At 49.2% G+C, this 17,425-nt stretch overlaps 1 protein-coding gene across 9 annotated transcripts in view; it reads left to right on the top strand.

Moving 5' to 3' along the window:
- Window positions 1-12: 12 nt before the first annotated feature.
- ACLY (ATP citrate lyase) overlaps window positions 13-17,425 on the top strand; it is a 31,633-nt gene continuing 14,220 nt past the window's right edge. For 2 of the 9 annotated variants that reach the window (XM_083809225.1, XM_083809221.1), the window contains exons 1-9: window positions 2,422-2,470; window positions 5,997-6,028; window positions 9,680-9,849; window positions 11,488-11,610; window positions 12,697-12,759; window positions 13,445-13,635; window positions 14,551-14,630; window positions 15,152-15,282; window positions 17,171-17,289. In XM_083809225.1, coding sequence (XP_083665351.1) covers window positions 9,691-9,849; window positions 11,488-11,610; window positions 12,697-12,759; window positions 13,445-13,635; window positions 14,551-14,630; window positions 15,152-15,282; window positions 17,171-17,289 — 866 coding nt within the window. In that variant the 5' untranslated portion in view covers window positions 2,422-2,470; window positions 5,997-6,028; window positions 9,680-9,690. Of the gene's footprint in view, window positions 278-2,310; window positions 2,471-5,996; window positions 6,029-9,679; window positions 9,850-11,487; window positions 11,611-12,696; window positions 12,760-13,444; window positions 13,636-14,550; window positions 14,631-15,151; window positions 15,287-17,170; window positions 17,290-17,425 lie in introns of those variants that run through there. The other 7 variants (XM_083809226.1, XM_083809222.1, XM_083809224.1 and 4 more) reach the window with 4 other exon arrangements.

Raw genomic sequence — 17,425 nt, 5'->3', positions numbered from 1 at the left:
CCGCGCGGTGACGTCTTGGCGCGCCACGGCGCGAGGCCGTTTCCCGCGCCCGCGCCGCGGCCACGTGCGGCTCCCGCGGTTCGCGCCGCGCCGCTGGCGGCGCCGAGCGCGGGGGGGACCCGGCCGGGAGCGCTCGGCCCCGGGGGCTGGCGTGGGCCGGGCGCCTCGAAATGCTGCGGTGCCCGGCCGTGCCCGGCCGTGCCGAGCCGTGCCCAGCCGTGCCCAGTGCGTTCCCGCGAGCCAAGGCAGCGCGGGGTGGGCTGGTCAGAGGCACGGTGTAAGTAGGGCACGGGTGGGCGGCGGATAGGAGAGGTGCGCGAGGCAGGGCTGCGAGGGAAGGAAACGCCCGTTTCGCTGCAAAATGCGTGCCGGGTAATTTCATGCAGCCGGAGCTGTGGCGCTCGTGGTGCGTTTCGCGCGGTGTTTCCTGAGCCGACTTGTCCAGCCTGCGGTGCTCCGGCGCTTGTTCGGGTTTTGTTCTAAAGCCTGCGTTTCCAAACACCAGCGCTGGAGGCACGGCCGTAAAGAAAGGGAGTGTGGGAGTGCAGGCACTTCATAAAACCGCTGTGCAAGAGCAGTCGTGTGAATGCCTCAGCTCCTGCCAGTGTCAGGCCGAACAGGTTCTTCTGCTCAGCCAGGTCAGGAGGTGGTGCCTCCTGCAGGGGCTTCGCACGGCAGCCCACTGCTTTCCCCCCTATTTGTGTAATATTCAGTTCTTCTTTGGTGCTTGCTGGTAGCCCACACTACTGATTTCATTGCTACAGCATCCAATGCTCCTGGACAAACAGAAATGATGAATGAGAGAATGTTCTGGTTCTCCCCTATCAGCATCCAAAGTCTTGACTTTATTTTGGCCTTGTACAAGACCCTGCCAGGATTAATATTCGAAGCAATTTGTTCCAGCAAAGTGACTCAGAGTGGGTGTGGCCTGTCTGGCCTGCTCAAAAAATACTCCAGCTCAGAGCAGTTTGTAAGATTTAACATCACCATGGGGAATGGCAGAGCTGCTGCTGGATTCTGGAAGCAGCCCAGGAGTGACAGGGTCAGTCCTCACTTCAACGGCGTGGTGGACGGGGCTGTGCGGAAGGCAGGCAGGGTGTCTCATGCGTGGGTGGTGACACAAACACCAGTCAAACCCTGCAGTGGGAGGCCAGCGTCACAAACCCTCTGCCGACAGGGAGAGAAGTTGAGGTGGTTTAAAGTAAACCGCTGGTAACTGTTTTCCACGGGGCCTTTTGCCATTGCTGGTTGTGACACGTTCTCCGTAAGGAGACAGGCATCGTGTCTGTGTCCTCTGGTCACCCGCCGGTGGCTGTTACAAGTCCGTGCTCCAGCCCCGTGATAATGTCATGGGCTGCTCGCCTCTGGACCGAAGCCATCCTCCCTCATCGGAGGGACTGCCCCAGGGCGCTTCACTTCAGTGTGGCTGATTTGTACTTTAGTCACAGGTTGGAAACGCCAGGAAAAAAAAATGAATATGCTCTGAGTGTTGCTGGCAAGCAGAAGAGACGTGATGAGTGCCGTTAGAGGCTTGTTACAAACCAAGTGGGGCTGTCGTGAACAGGGAGGGGGGATGGCCGCATCCTGCACTTTCACGGGTGTCCCTTTCTCCTCTCTTTGCGTGTGGGAGATGTTTCGCTGCCCTGCTCGGGTAAAGAACACCTGCCAGCTGTATCCTTCTGGACCATGCCCCAGTGATGGTGATGCTCGGTTCCCGAGCAGCACTGCTGTCTGGCTATGCACTGCGGAGCTCCGCGCCCCACCGCCGGTACCGGCAGACGCCTCCTGCCCCCTGCCTTACACCACCAGCTCCGGGGAACGCCTGGATCCGGCCTGTGCAGGCTGCCGGTGCAGTCATGCTGGGCCGGGCCGTGGGAGGGGAAGGGTGGGCGGCTTGGCCCGGGGGCCGAGAGGCTGCAGCGGGAGGAGGAGGAGGAGGAGGAGGAAGAAGCAGCAGCGGGAACGGGGCTGCTGCGGCGCTGGGAGCTCCGAGGGGGCCGGGAGCGGGGCGAGGTGCTGGTGACAGCGGGGCAGGCTGCCTGTGGCTGGCGGGCGGCGCTCGGCGTGACGGTGGCGTGGCCGCGGCCCTTTGCTCCGAGCTGGCACCGCCGCTATTTGCCCGCAGCCCCGGCCCGGAGGGGGGGGGGGGGGGTCCGGGAGAGGGAGGGGGGTCAGGGCCGGGGGGGTGGGGGGGGGTGGGGGGGCGCGGCAGCGAGGGGGCGGAACTACGACTCCCACAAGGCCGCGCGGGCGCGCCCCACCGGCGCGGGCCAATGGGAGCGCGGGGAGCGCTCAGGCAAGGCACACGTGGCGGAGGCGGCGGCCAATGGGAGGCGGCGGCGCCCGTAGGCCGATGGGCCGGGGTGGCAGCGCCGAGCCGCAGCGAACAAAAGGCGGCGGCGGCGGCGGCGGAGCCGGGGCAGGGCCGGGAGCAGCGCAGCGGGGCCGAGCGGGGCCGAGCGGGGCGAGGGTGAGTGGCGGGGCCCGGGGCGGGCCCCGCGAGGAAGCCGGGGCTCCGCAGTGGCTGTGACCGGAGCGAGGAGCCCCCGAGGGAGGCTCCGGAGGGCGGCGGGAGACGGGAGCGGGGACCGGGGAGGGTCCCGGGGAGGGGTCTCGAGGGGGTCTCGGGGCAGGACGGGGCCGGCATGAGGCCGCTTCGCCCCTCCGCGGGAGGAAAGGAGGGAAGGAAGGAGGGACGATGCTCGCGGCCGTGAGCCCGGCGTGGTGCTGGGGCGGGCTCAGCGCTGGTGCGGAGCCAGCGGCCAGAAGCGGGGCAGGTTCCTGCCGGCACCGGCCCCCGGGGCTCCCGTCGCGCCCGTCCCAGGTGCGGGAGCACCCGCTACACCCGTACCCCCTCCTCGAACCAAAGCCCGCTGGAGGCAGGGGAAGGCAGCACCGATTTGGGTTCTTTCCGCTCTCGCTTCTGCGTTATTGCCCGCCCGGCCCTGTCGCCTTCCGTGCCCGCGGCTGACAGCTCCCGGAGCCGTGAGATGGCCGCCTTCCAGCCTCTTTTTTTTATTATTATTAATTGTTTGCTACCTGCAAACACCTGCTGTTTATCTTGCTGCTTCGGTAATTCTCTTCCTTTTGCACAGGCTCCACGTTTCCCTCTCTTAAACCGCGTTTGCTGCCTGGCAGAGCATCAGAAGAGTGGAAGCTGCGTGCTCCGAGCGTAGCGTTTGTCGGTCTCTAGTTGATTGATTTCCTTAGCCGGGTTTGCAGCTCACAATATCAGCTCCCCTCTCTAACGCTGTGCTTCGCACCCCGTAGAGTTTTCCGCGCGAGGCTTCTGCGTGGCCGTGCAGGTGTGCAGGCCGCCCTCCGGTTAGCGGCTTGCTTCCTCCTCCTCCTAGCACGTCCCTCGAAGCGGGACCCAGTGCGAAGGGCAGCCGCAGCGGGGAATCCTGCCCAGCCACGCAGCCCAGGACGCGCGCTGCTGCTGCCCGTTTCCCAAGGGACGCGGGGAAGAGTTAAGGAATAAAATTGCCGAGAACTTTGCACAAAGCTGCAGAATAAGTTCATCTTTAAAGATGGAATTCCAGATATCCCGCTTCTGGCACGAGACACGTGCCAGGGCATTTGGAGGCTGTTTCCTGCTCTCCGCTAATCTGACTTAGATCAGTTCATTGCCCTTCTCCCTGGCTGCACTTCCTTTTTCGAAGGCTCCACATCTGCAGGGAACCTGCTCCAGAGCTGGGCATTCCACACGCTCACCCCCTCGGCGAGTGATACCTGCTTGCATCACACCAGGACGGTGCCAGGCGTTTCACAACGCGCAGCGCCGCGATTGCTTGAGCTGTGAAGTTGGCCGGCTGCTCTGGGGCCTCTTCCCTGGAGCCCCCTCTCCGTCCTCTGATGAAAGCAGGCGTGCTTGCCAGGTGGCAACTGACGTAACTTTTCACGCTGCTATGGGCAGAAAATACTGGCTGATCTTGAACTGTGTTAATAAATGACCTGGGATGAAGGGGGAAGGTTGCTTTACAGTGCGGCTTCAAATTCGCAGGAAGAGAGGGCATGAGGTCTTTACTGGAAGCAGTAAAGGTACTTCTCTTCCAGTAAAAGCATTGCTTGGGTGTGACGGGATCTGGACCTAAGTAAATCCGTGCACGTGAGCCCTGTTCTGCATGGACGTGGACTGGTGAAGCTCGCTGAGTTACACTTCCAGCACCAGAAAGGGTTTAAGGAAAAAAATCTTCATCCTTTTTTTTTTTTCCTTTTTCCAGAGTTGACAGCACATCATCCAGTCTCTTTGGGATTCAAGGAGTTTTTACCCTGATTCTGTTGTCATGAATGTCTTTTCCTGTTTTCTTCTTTTCTCTGGTTTCTATTGTGTTTTGCCTTCAGTTAGCTCCTGGTATATTGGGGCATATGTACCAGTTGTCATGACAAACACATCATCATCTAGCTTTTTAATCCATACCGTTACCACACAGAGTATTTCTGCTCTCATCAAGACACTTGAGAAATTTTGCTGAAGAATAAACTTGCTTTGCATATTTGACAAGTGATGTTTTGAGCGAGTAAGTGCTCCTGAGGCCTTGAACAAGTGATCTAATCCATTTTTCTTACTTGCTCTAGACTTGCTAGTGAAGGCTGAAGACCAGCTTTTTTTTTTTATTATTCTTACATCATTGGCTGTGGATGATTTTGTAAAGGTCTCTGTTGCAGAGAAGCTGTTTGTTTTAGAGCCTCAGTAAATGAACAGAAATCATGCGTGGAAACCACTAACACTTCCCACAAATAACTTATTCTTACACCAGTAATCTACTTGTCAATCCAAGAGTAGGTACGTGGCATCTGTTCAGCAGAGCTCTTGTCCTCTGCTTAAGGGCAGCATCCTTCAAACACAGGAATGGTTTTGGTGACTTGGGCTGACTTTAGAACTGATCCTGCCAGCCCTACAGACCTCATTCGATAGACCAGCAAATCATCGCAGGGAGCCCAGAGAGGCGTTGTCAGGTAGAACTCATTAATTTTATCTGCCTCTGAAATCCCGTGCAGCAGAAGATAAGTGCTAAAAGCAGACTGGAAGTGGCATTTTGTGCTACTGACACGAATCTACTGTTCTATCTGTGGCATTTGCAAGACTTGAGGCCTAAAGTAATAAGAAAATTGCAGTTCGGTCTTAATGAATGAATCATGAACAGAGCAATGTCTTGGGAGTGAATCAGTGGAAGAAAACATTTCCCTGTAGTTTGCATTTAGTATGGAGAAAGGGATCTTCCGTGCCCCCAACCTGTCTTTTTTTTTATTCCAGAGGTGCACCCGTTACTCTCATCAGCATCGGTTAGTGCTGCAGGTGCTCAGCAGGACTGCAGATAAGGCCATCCAGGACAGATGACAGTCCAAACCCGCCTCATTCCTGGGAAACTGCGAGGGTTCCCAGCTCTGTGGTGACCTGCAGTCAGTTTTCCTGCTCGGTGTTGGCAGAACAGATGCAAGCAGTTAATGGAGTCTGCTCCAATTATGCCTCTCGGGTTGACGAGGGACCTGCACGAGCACACGCAGCCAGGAACTGCTGATGCCCTATGGATTTTTTTTCTGCTGATCTTTTAGACTAACAGTTCAGCAGACTGAAGCATTGTTTCACGGTGCCTATTCCTGAGAAAGGCTGGGTTGGAGCAGCGGAAAAACTGAGAGAGGGGCATGATAAAGGACTTGCTAATGCATTGGGAAATGTCTCAGTAAATTGGGGGCAGAACAGCCTCATTCCTGCTGGTCTCTTGCCGTGGGACAGCTAGCATGACATAAGGATTCTGTCATTTTTCATCTCTCCTAGTAATGTAGGTGTTCTCTCTTTACATCATTTTGTGCAATCGCAATCCTGGGGTAATGAAATAAGGAAAGGAATTGGAGGAGCAGCAGAATATGGCATGAAGGAGCCCGGTAATGTGCTGGGCTTCATGGGAATCCAGTGTACTCAGTGTCCCTTAGGATTAAGCAATCCAATATATGTCACTGTTGTTGCAACTGACTTTTTTTTCTTTTTTTTACAGGACTTTTTAATAAGACCTGAAGGGTGTCCTAGGTCAGTGGGTCCAGTTTCCTTCATTTGCAGACAATTGCATCTTGGTCATTGGCTTAGCCAACACCAGCTTTTGGTTGTTTTGATTTGTAAATGTATATTGGAGATCTTGCAGTATTACTCAGGGGCTCCGTGTCACCTTGGGGAAATGCAAAATGCTTATTTCTTAATCTTAAAAGAAAAAAAAATGTTTACCACTTTATCTGCTTTTACTGCAGAAATGTGGTACTTTTTGCCCAAGACTGGCCTTTAGCATATTGTAGAGTAGGCAGCTGATGTATTTCTGAGGGCTATTTTGAAAGCAAGGGTATTCCAGTTTCCCACCAGGCAAAATAAATAGCTGCAGGTAATTCGGGAGCAGGATTTGCTCCCAGAAATAGCCCTGCTTTAAAGTGAAAATTGTCATGGAAAGTTTTGAGTGCTACGGTACAGACGACCGAGTGTAATGTGTGTGCAGCTGTGAAGGTAAGGTAACAGAGAGGGGGTTGAGGGAATTGAATTTGTTTGTGCGTGTTTGCAGAATAAGGTGTGTTTTACAGCCCTGCCAACCACCAGCCCGATGTACAGCCTCTTTTATGGCTTTGAAACGTCTTTTTTTTTGCAGCTAGCCTGTGGCCGACCATATAAAGCTGGAAGCCTTAGGTCAAAGAAGCCGTTATATTCTCCTTGGCAGTGCTTTTCTGATGCTTAGACAGTGCCGCTTAATTAAGAAAAAAGCTGTCTCAGAATGGTACGGTGAAAGCTGTTACCAAAGGAGAGATGTGAGCCGGTTCTGCAAATGAGCTTGAGATAGTTCTTAGTCTGATGCAGCAAACTCTGGCTGGTTTCTAGTGGTTAAACCCTTCTGTCTTGCAGCTTCCTTACTCCTAAAGGTTCGGCAGTTGAAACGACTCCGCCGATGTAAGTTTTAGTGCAGATTACAACACAGCTTACGCTCCTGCAGTTCCGTGGCATCTGCAGGGCAAAGATGGGCAGAGAACTGCACGTGGTAACGGATGGGATTCTGTACGGCAAACATCTTGCTGCTCCTTAAGCACAGGAGACATCTGCAAGCCAGCTCCCTTTGGATGTTTCTGGGGGTTTTGCAGACTGCTTCCCCTTGAGGCTGTTACGTGTTCTGCTTCTGGTTATAACACTTCAGTTAGGCTTTTTACTCCCTTTCCTTCCATTCAAAATCCTTATTCTTTAAGAAATCTGCGGTGGTTGAACACCAAGAAGAGGTGAACATCTGTCCAGCTTCGGTTGTCCGTGCTTGGCTTATGGCTGGAATTGCAGCCCACCTAAGGAGCTGTGCAGCAGCCCTTCCAACTCGACGTCTTTCATGCCCTGGTACCCAGCATTTCGATTTTACTGACCTCTTCCAACACGTGCTGCTGTTGTTAGTTACCTGACAGCAGTACATAAATCCTTGCTTTGAGATAGCACCGTTATCTTGATGTAGCCGTGTCTTTTCTAATCAGGAACATCAGATGGAAGTTCTAGATTGCTTCTAAAGCTACTGCAGAAGGGCTGCTCGTAGCCCCGGGACTTAACAATTCCGTGCCTGCCAATGTTTTTCTCAGACGACTCTACTCCCACAACATCTCCGAAGAGCAGCAGACATATTTTTAGGAATGGCTGTTAGTCAGCGAGCAGAACTAAAACGCGGCAGCCTCGGCGTAGCATCTCTGTGGGCTGCTAAATGGGGCTGCACGGGACTGAACGGCGGGGCTGGAGGATACGCATCTCGCTTTGGGGAACCAGACAAACAAAATGTGCTTGGTCTCCTTCTCTTGTTCATTAGAGGCCCTCTCTCCTTAGGCTATGATGTTGACTTCAGCACTAGTGTTGTTTTTAGCTGGCTAAATATTAGGTGGGCAAGAAGGGGGTTTTGGTTATTTGAAGGAAGTCAGGGTGCTTAGGAAACGTTATCTGATGTTGTTTTGAAATGGGATTAAGTTGGAAGCTGCCGTGCGGTCGTACAATTTAGTTCTCTGAAAGCAGGGATGCTGGTTTTGAACCGGCATTGCCCTTTCTATATCTTCTTTTCTATTTTAAAACTTGAATTGCATTTGAAAAAATGCAGCAAATTTGATTGGCAGTTCTTAAGCCTAGTTAAGAGTTTTCAGTAATGGTACTTTGTCCAACCTACTCGGTGCCAGAGGCATTACAGAGAATGCAACCTGCCTCCTCCTCCTACTTTTTTTTTTTTTTTCCCTGCAGAATAAATCCCTTTCTCTTTATTTTTTGGGGGGAAGGGAGGGAGGACAGGAAAGATTTTCTTCTGACTCTAGGGAAAAGGGTCTTTATTTTTAATGGTGGCAAATTATTCCCAGGCACATCCTGTGCTTGTTTATAGGGTGAATAACCCAGTTGATTACCCAGAGGATGGCACAAGAAACAACCATGGGATCTTTTAACTCTTTTCCTCAGTGGGCCTTAAATAGGCCATTTTTGATGGCAAGGGCAATTAAAGCCAGTCTTCACTGACTTGTTCAAATATTTCACCTTCCTGATGGATGGAATTTGAGAAGCTTTTTTTCTATGGTTGTGCCTTTCTGCTTTGCAGCTCTCCCAGAAACGACCCTGAGAGTGCTTTTGTATTTCCTGCCGTGCTGGTTGTGCTTGGGGAACCCTGACACGATCTCCAGTCGCTCAGAATTCAGCACAAGCCACTGCTCGAGCTTTTCTGTCAGCACTCTGACCCCTTGGAAAAAGTGAAAAACACTTGTCGAGCTCTGAGTGGTCACAAGACTCAGAGCTGATGTCAGATGCATGCAGACAGGTTCCCTGGGATGAAGTATTCTTTAAAATAATTCTTACTGCAGTTAAAAATGAAAACCTCTTAGGCATATGCGACTTGGCATCCAAGAAGAAAAATTACAGCTTTGAGATCAGGAATCATTTTCTTACGTCAGCTTAGAATGTGCTCTTTGGAAAAGAAGAAAATCATTTTTAGAAAAGATACTTGATTAGGGATTTTTAACTTTTTTTTTCAAATTTTTAACAGCAAAAAACTGTCTCGCCGTAAGTCTTCTTTGCGATGTTAAGTGTCTTACTTTGTATGGGCACAAAGCTGCTCTCTCATAACACCTAGGTCCCAAAGCAAATAAAACAGTGATGTAAATACATTCTGCTCTGGGGTTTTGGTAATACTGGTAACATTTTTTTCCCCTTTTTCCAATGGATGGGGTATTGCTAATCTGCCTGCAGTCAAGCTCAGGCTGGAAATGCGGCGTGCTGGAAGAAAAGAAGTGGGAGGGAGGCTTTCTGTTCTGTTGCCTTGTCCCTCCCTGGTACCGAAGTAGAAGAAGTGGTGTTTCATAGATCCCCCAGCAAGCCTGGGGTGCTGGGTAGTTTGAAATAAGTTGTTTCAGCTGAGCGTTCCCACAAATGCGAGGGGATGCTCGGAGCTGCAGGGCTGTAGAGGCACGGTGGTAGCTGGGGCAAGCTGCGAGGATTATGCCTTTCCCTACAGCAAGACTGGGCTGAAATAGTGTTCAGAGCAGTTGAATGGAATAGAGGTTTTAAGCAAGCAGAGTAGTTCTTGCTTGAGTTTTATAGCTTTATGCCCTATTTGCGTTGTATTTTCGCTGGGCGAGGTGGCTGGGAGTTATCTGTGATGACCGTACTCTCCTCCTGATTTCCACTTTAACGAATTGCTTTTCAATCCAGACTAGGTAACCATGTCAGCCAAAGCCATCTCGGAGCAGACGGGGAAGGAGTTCCTGTATAAGTACATCTGCACGTCCTCCGCCATCCAGAACCGCTTCAAGTATGCCCGAGTCACGCCGGACACCGACTGGGCGCGACTCACCCAGGACCACCCTTGGCTCCTGAGCGAGGTAAGGATTGTGCCTCGCCGTCCTGCCGTGCCTGAGCCCCGGACAAACCTCTGCCCACGCGAGGTGCTCGCGGTCAGGCAGGGCTGCGAGCACGAATGTGTGCTCGGGACCTTCGTGAAGGACCAGTCGTTGCAGCTGCTGCTCTGCAATACTTGTGACACTGATGAAGAAGCGAGCCTTGTTTCAAGGCTGTCAGAGCACCTTCGAGGGAGTCTGATTATAAAATTAGCTTAAGGAGTTAGTGAAATGCATGAGCAGAGAGATCTGCAAACGAGAAGCTGGTAATGACCACACAGAAGGTAAACCAGGTTAATTCAGACAAAGGGAGAGTCTCTTGGGACTTCTGTCCCTGCTTGACAGGGTTTGAACCCTTACTTTCTGAAATCATGGAGTGCTTTGTCCTTGTCTAACTTTGACTTTCAGTTAGGAAATTGTTAAAATTTTCTGTGTCCAAGCAAAATGCCAGGTAAAGCTTCATTTTTTGTTTTTCTGCGCAAGACCTTTCTTTGTTTCGTAACATTGTGCTTTCTGTAGGGGAAACATACCCAGAGCTCTTTGTATTTGCTGTCCAATCTGGCTCCTCTCCCACGGTTAATATAATTAAGTTATTGGTTAGTAGAGGATGAATGTTTCATAGCCCTTTACTTAGTGACTGATAGAGGCCCTGTGCAGGGTAATTAAATGCCCTGCGCTCAGCTGCATGAGCAAGTTCTGAAAAATATCAGCAATCCATCTGAGATTTGCAGAGACCCGAAGGGATCAAGGATCATATTTATCCTTTAAGGCAGACTCTTGTAACACTAGAAAGCACTACGCAGTCCGGCAGAAGGATTGCTATCACCGTGCTCTGTACTGCAATGTGTTACGCTCTGGCTCTGTGCTGTAGGTTGCTGAAGTTCCAGGATGCCTTAACTGTACAGGAAAATGGCTCTCATTTCTTACCCAAAATAATAATAATTGCAAGCTAGAGATAAGTGTGTTACCTAGGAACAGCCTTCTTTAGGTATTTTATAAAAGAGTCACTGTCAGTTGACTCAAATGTGCGTGACTCTGGCCCTAGCTGGTCTCGTGTGTGGAGTATACGGTGACAGCAGGAGCTTTCTTTGTAAGCAGCTGACTGTGGTTGGCATCCCACGTCTCGGTTGGTTTTCCCTTGTGAGCTTCTGCTCGCAGAGAAATACTAATTTCAGGATGCATCTCACAAAGACTGTGTGGAAAACTGATGGGATACCGAATGATACTCAGCATGGATTTTTACAGAAAGGAAGTAGCTAAACACCATCCTAACACTTACATTGAAAGTTATTTAGGTTCACAAAAAACACCAACAACTGAACAGACTGTTGCCTCAGTCTCTGCTGATGTACAGCAGAGACCTCTGAGGAGAAACAAGGCAGCTCTTCTCAAAGTACGGAGGTGGGAGAAGGGGAAGAAAATATTTTCAGGCTTGTTGTACCAGGAGATGTGTTTGCTTAACAACTGTAGCACATAAACACCAGCCAAGAGACTACAGGAACTCTGCAGCAATACCTGCTGTATAGAATTTACTGAAGCTTTCACTTCACCACCTGCAGAGAATCTCTCAACCGAAATCACTTTCTAATTATTCTTTCTTTTAATCCCTCTTGCATGATGTAGCGTTTAGTGGTGAAGCCAGATCAGTTAATCAAGCGACGTGGGAAGCTTGGACTGGTTGGAATTAACCTCACCCTGGATCAGGTGAAGGTTTGGCTCAAACAGCGTTTGGGCCAAGAAACCACGGTGAGTGCCACCTCGGCAAGAAAAACATGACTTTTTTGGTCTGTCTTTTCTGAATGCTTGCGTGATAGAAGCTGGTGGGCAGGTATTTCTCTTGCTTATGGTGGTTTAAAAGGCATGTTGTTCTGATGCCGAAGCAAGTAAGAAACTTGCCCATGTGAACATCCTCTTGGTAAAAGAGCACTGTTACATGACACACCACGTTAACTCAGTGCCCCCTGTTACCACCTGCTGTGTAGGGCCTGTGTAGCAGGAGCTTGGCAGGAATTAGTACAATTTTGAAAATCCCTTCCACTAGGGGATCGTCAGTTGATAGCTCAAATGTTGTGTCTAGCTGGCATAGCTGCCTAGCTTTAATACCCAAGGCGGATTTAACAAGACAAGTATAAAAGCTGTCATAAAAATGTCCTCTGACTGTAGCCAGCCAGTGTTTTGGCTGATGAGCGAGCGTTGCTTCAAGTTGTTATTTTAGGTTGGTGCTGTCTTGTAATATTTATTCTTCTGGGAATGCTCCTGCAATGCTAATGATAAAGAAATGCCTGCCATCCCAGCTGCTGTGTTCCAGGAGCTGAGAGTTCTGCTGCCTCGATGGAGCTGGCGCCTTGGCCCTGCTGTGATTGATTTGCTGCTGGCTCCAGCATCAAGCTGAGCCAGTGGGGCTTGCCTGAAGGCCATTACGAAACGGCAGGCAACTGCATCGTGTGCTCCTGCCCACTGGAAAAATGAGGGATGTCGAAACAGCTGTTTAGCACAATGCAACAAACGTGTCTAAAGGAAAGGCTGTGCCAAGGAGCGGTGACCAGTGGTGGTGGCTACTTAGCGGTGCCCTCGGGAGCAGGGGTACCTACCGTGGCCGTGTCCTTTGAGCCCAAACAATTGGGTTTTGGATAGCAGGAAAGCTGTGCAAGACAGTTCCTGGGACCTTGGTGTAAGGAACAGTCTGGTTCCCCAGGAAACACAGTAGAGAGGTGATTGGGAGGAATTGATTTTAGAGTAGTGTTAATTCTTGAAGTTTGCCTTGTGCTGTCATAAATGTGGATATTGGACAGGTATTTATTTATTGGTGTCTGTCTTGTTTTCTGCCTACAGATTGCTAACGCTAAGGGAATCCTGAAGAATTTTCTGATAGAACCCTTCGTCCCTCACAAACAGGTTGGTATACCAATTAAAGTGTTAAAAAGTGCTTTTTGATCTTTCCTGACTTGAACGTGGCTTAAACAGATTGATATATAATGGCAAAAGCTGGAGCTTGGGAGTGAGCTATTAAGCTGACAGTGTCAATGCATATTGTCAGAGCTGCAGATGGGTGCAGCATTAGTCCCTGCAAAGAGTCATCAATAATAGCATTGGCTGCTCTCTCTCTGATGAGAGGAGGTGATATATCACATCAGAGACACCCATTTGGAAGGAGCTCGCTGCTCCTTGAATCTGGTGCTCCCAAGTGTGAATAACAAACTGATGTGAGATGTCTCAATTTGTGCTGGTGAAATCGTTTGTGGGAAGGGTATAATTACCTAAGATCTAGGTGCTTTCGCTGCACACAGGAAAGGACCCCGGTTTGCATTTCAGTTGTGTAAAACGGGAATGGTTTTCTCCAGAAATGGAAAGTGTTGTCCCTGACGTGCTTCCCCAGGATGAAGCTTTCTGGACCCTGCTGCTCTCTGTCCCCCCAGGCCAGCACTGCCTGTACAAACCTGAGGAGTGTCTGGGCCACTCCAGTGCTACTGCTCCTTGCATGGAGGAGTTGCCTCTTCCCTCGTGCTGACACAAGCACCTCTTCTTCAAGGTGCTTGCTGGGTATGACTTGCTAATGTCTGTGCCTGGCTCTGTGCTGCAGGAGGAAGAGTTCTACGTGTGCATATACGCTGCCCGGGAGGGAGACTATGTCCTCTTCCACCACGAAGGCGGCGTGGATGTGGGAGATGTTGATACCAAAGCTCAGAAGCTGCTTGTGGCAGTGGATGAAAAGCTCAGTGAATCAGATGTGAAGAAACAGCTCCTGCAGTACGCACCAGCAAATAAAAAGGAGTAAGTATGGATGCTGAGTTCCTGTGCCTGCTCTGGGCATGGCCAGCCACCCTGAATCTCATCTAGTTATTTCAGTGCAACATCGCTTCATACTGTTTCACCCTAAAGCTTGCTCTCCTCCCCTTCTTGCTGCTCTCAAGAATATGCCATGCATCCTAAATCCAAGTTGTTTGACCTTATCTGAGCCTCTTGTGAAACCGAAAACAGGCGTTCGTGGTGATTTGAGCCTTCGCTTGACAGGAGCACTTCTCAGTGTTCTGAAGTCTTGACCTCTGAGATGTCGGAGACGTACTGAATTTTGATCCTTTGTGCCAGCACAGAAGAGTTTCTTTTATTTAGTAGAAATGGCAACAAGACATGAATCCGGCTGCTAATTCAGAAATGTACTACTGTGTCTTACTCTGGCCAGTCAAGAGAGCTATTCTCTGGATATTCCCAATTTTACTGCAAATTGATCTTAAAGCTTTGCATCTCCTTTAATTAGATGCCTATAGCTAGTTATTATGAGTCATGATTTTTCTAAAGATAGCGTACTCACTGAAGGGCTGAAGAAGCCTGTCACTAATACAGTTTCCTGCAGTCCATCCCCTGTCCCAGCTAATGACGCTTAGTCCTGACAGAGATGCGTATCTCTCAGTAAGAGACAGGGATGCGTTTCTGTCTCTGAGATGAAACAGACTGAACATCTACATGACAGTTCCTCACAACCGTGTTCTCAGCAGAGTTTGGTGGAGTGTAATTAGGATGAGTCATCAAGGTCTTCCTTTCCTTGAGTCATCATCCAGGTTTCCAGAGAAGATGAATGAGAATGAAATAAATTGATACAAAGTGATTTACCCCTGATATAAATGAAGCAGAGCAGTCTGTACTTTGTTTTTGGCCGCTTTAATGAATTTGTGTTTAATTTTTTTGCAGTGTCTTGGCTAGCTTCATCTGTGGCCTGTTCAACCTTTATGAAGATCTGTATTTCACATACCTCGAGATCAATCCATTAGGTAAGTGATATTTGTGGGAGCCTATGTGCAGGACTTCCTGCTCATTTGTTCTAAAATATTGAAACTTGTATTTCAGCCTTCTCCATTTGGTGTAGTTCACAGCAATATTAAGTGGCATGTCCAAAAGTACAGAAGTGGATGTGATTTGTCTTGGAGCTGTTAGCTGAATGAATACAAAATGGGGACTGCTTGGAGGCAGTGTTCTCTGTTATCTAATTTCCTGGTGCAGGCAAAAAAAATTCCATTGAAAGGGATGTGAAGTCAGAACTGAAGCACATAAACACTGCTCTGTTGCAATATAAGACAACACCTGAGCTAGAGCCTGGTCCGTGACTATGGTCACAAGCTAATTCTTAAGAGAACTCTGTGTGTTTGGTAAATAGAACTAAATGACCAATGTGGAGAAATGGGAACAAAGAAACATAACATTTCATAATGATCTCTGTATGGGATGAAATTTTGAGTAAATCTGTAATGTGTACAAACCACAGCTAATCCTGATATATTTTTTTTTAATGCAGTGGTGACTAAAGATGGTGTCTACATCCTTGACTTGGCTGCGAAGATTGATGCAACTGCTGACTACATCTGCAAAGTGAAATGGGGGGATGTGGAGTTTCCCCCTCCCTTTGGCAGGGAAGCCTACCCAGAGGCAAGTTACAATCTGTCACAGCCCAAATCCCTCCCTTGTGGACTACAAGATTAATTCCCCACTGTATGTCCACGGCAGTGAGGTTTTCCTCTCTTGTAGGTTTTTGTTGCTGTGTTTCAAGTACCTTGGCGTTGCTATCCATAAACAGAGCTTGTGCAAATTTGTGCTGTTACCATTGTAGTACTAGGACTTTCCATAACAGCACTCTGAACTGCAATTGCTTTCCATGTTTGCCAGGGTGTTATTTCATTTTTTTTGTTCATTTTTCTTTTTAAAAGGAGGCTTGCATTTAACTTCATTCATTTATGTGCCAAAGCTCTGTGCTTGTACAGTATTCCTTTATATGGTGCTCGCTTGTGTTGCTTCCCCATCAGCATCATTTCTGGTGGAGCAGCTTTTTGGCAGCCTCCTTGGGGCTGATGTTCCTGCAGTGCTCCAGTTACAGATCATGAGAGCAGAGTCACAGCTGTGTGCAAAATACGTGTGTGAGTGTGAATCCAGAGAGAATATTACTGTATCTGACACTAAAGTAAAAAGTTAAGATGTTAATACAACTGTTTGCCTGAAAAGTGATGACCACAGATGCCTGCAAGCAAGCTTTGTTTTAATGCCCATTCCCTCGCAGAATTCCCTGGGTCTGCACAGCCAGTTGTATAAACACTGCTTCATGCACAGCTTCCCAGCAGCTTCAAAGACTGTTGGAATGACAGCGCTCTCCTTCATGGTTCTGTTGCTTACTTCAGGTGACTGTTCTGCCTCCGAAAGGATTTCTGTCCTGACTTTTTCATTTCAATAATTATAATTATGCTTCAGTTGGAAATGGTTTTTGTAACATGGCCAGGAAATCTATTTAGCTATTTCTCTCCACGTAGCTTGCTGGATGCCAACACTTAACTCAATTTGCTCTTAAATGGATTAGTTGAGTTTTTGTCTCTCTGAATCATCCCTCTGCAAGTCACTGTGAACGTTATTATGTCAGTGTCTTTGAGAATTTTAATGAACTCCCAATAAAGTGCTTCACGACAGGCAAGCACGCTGTGATACAGGAACACCACGTTGAGCCAAATTACATCTCTTGGTGATTACGTTCTTGGCTGCAGCACAGCCAGAGAATGTAGCCTTGGGTGTGTTGATTTTAAATTTCCTCTGGTCGCAGTCTGCATACAAGGTCGGAGCAAGACTTTTCAGTTCAGAGGCACATGATTCTGTGACTGTGATACATTGAACCATAAAACCTGGGAGCTGCTAAGGGCTGGCTGAGCCGTGGAGGAAAAGACAGCTGCTCTGTCATTTCAAAGTTTGATGACATGGAAGTGCCAGTGCAGTGCAGCGTAGTGAAACACGCAGCAGTCAGCCCCATTTCCAGAGTTCTTCACGTGCAAAAAGAAAAACACTGCTTCTGGATGTGCAATCTACAAATGAAGTAATGTCACAAGCGACTGCTGTACATGAACTGCATTTCACTTGGGACAAACAAGAGATAAGCCAGCAGGCCTTATAAAGACTACGTTTTCTTTACAGGGTAGGGCTTTCCAAGCAAGAATCAAAATCTGAGTGTGTGCTTAGGTTGATCGATCCTCTTTGAATTTCTTCCAGAGAAAGGTGCAAGCTGTCTGTATCAGTCCCATTTCAGTGTTCTGTCTTGGAGAACGTGTAACACAAACCACTCTTGGCCCCTGAGAGATGATGCTGTGTCTCCTTCCCTTACAAAAGCTGTGTTTGTGGTTCTGCTCTTTCCTCAGTTGTAGATGAGAGGAGATGTGGGAGCTCTGCATGCCCAGAAGTTGGGCCCAGCACCGCTAGTGCTTGGGTTTGAAAAAGAGCATGCAGGCACTAGCCAAAGAAAGGCAGTAAGACCTTTAAATAATGTATGCTGTTCTGTCTGCAGGAAGCCTACATTGCTGATCTGGATGCTAAAAGTGGAGCCAGCTTGAAACTTACTATTCTCAACCCTAAAGGCAGGATCTGGACCATGGTGGCTGGTGGTGGTGCCTCTGTAGTTTACAGGTAACATGAACGAGGTTTTTGGAGGGGAGTGCAAAGAAAATAATGGATGCAACCCGTAGAAAGGGGAGACTTCTAAAGTGGTTTTTCCCATGCTGGGACTGCTTGGGACCTATTCAGAATGAAGCTTCTGTGCAGG

This window comes from Anser anser (assembly GCF_964211835.1).
Source record: "Anser anser genome assembly, chromosome: 23".
In the NCBI taxonomy this organism is placed as follows: domain Eukaryota; kingdom Metazoa; phylum Chordata; class Aves; order Anseriformes; family Anatidae; genus Anser; species Anser anser.
Note: the sequence above shows the minus strand (reverse complement) of the source record. Positions and strands in the feature narration are given on the sequence as shown.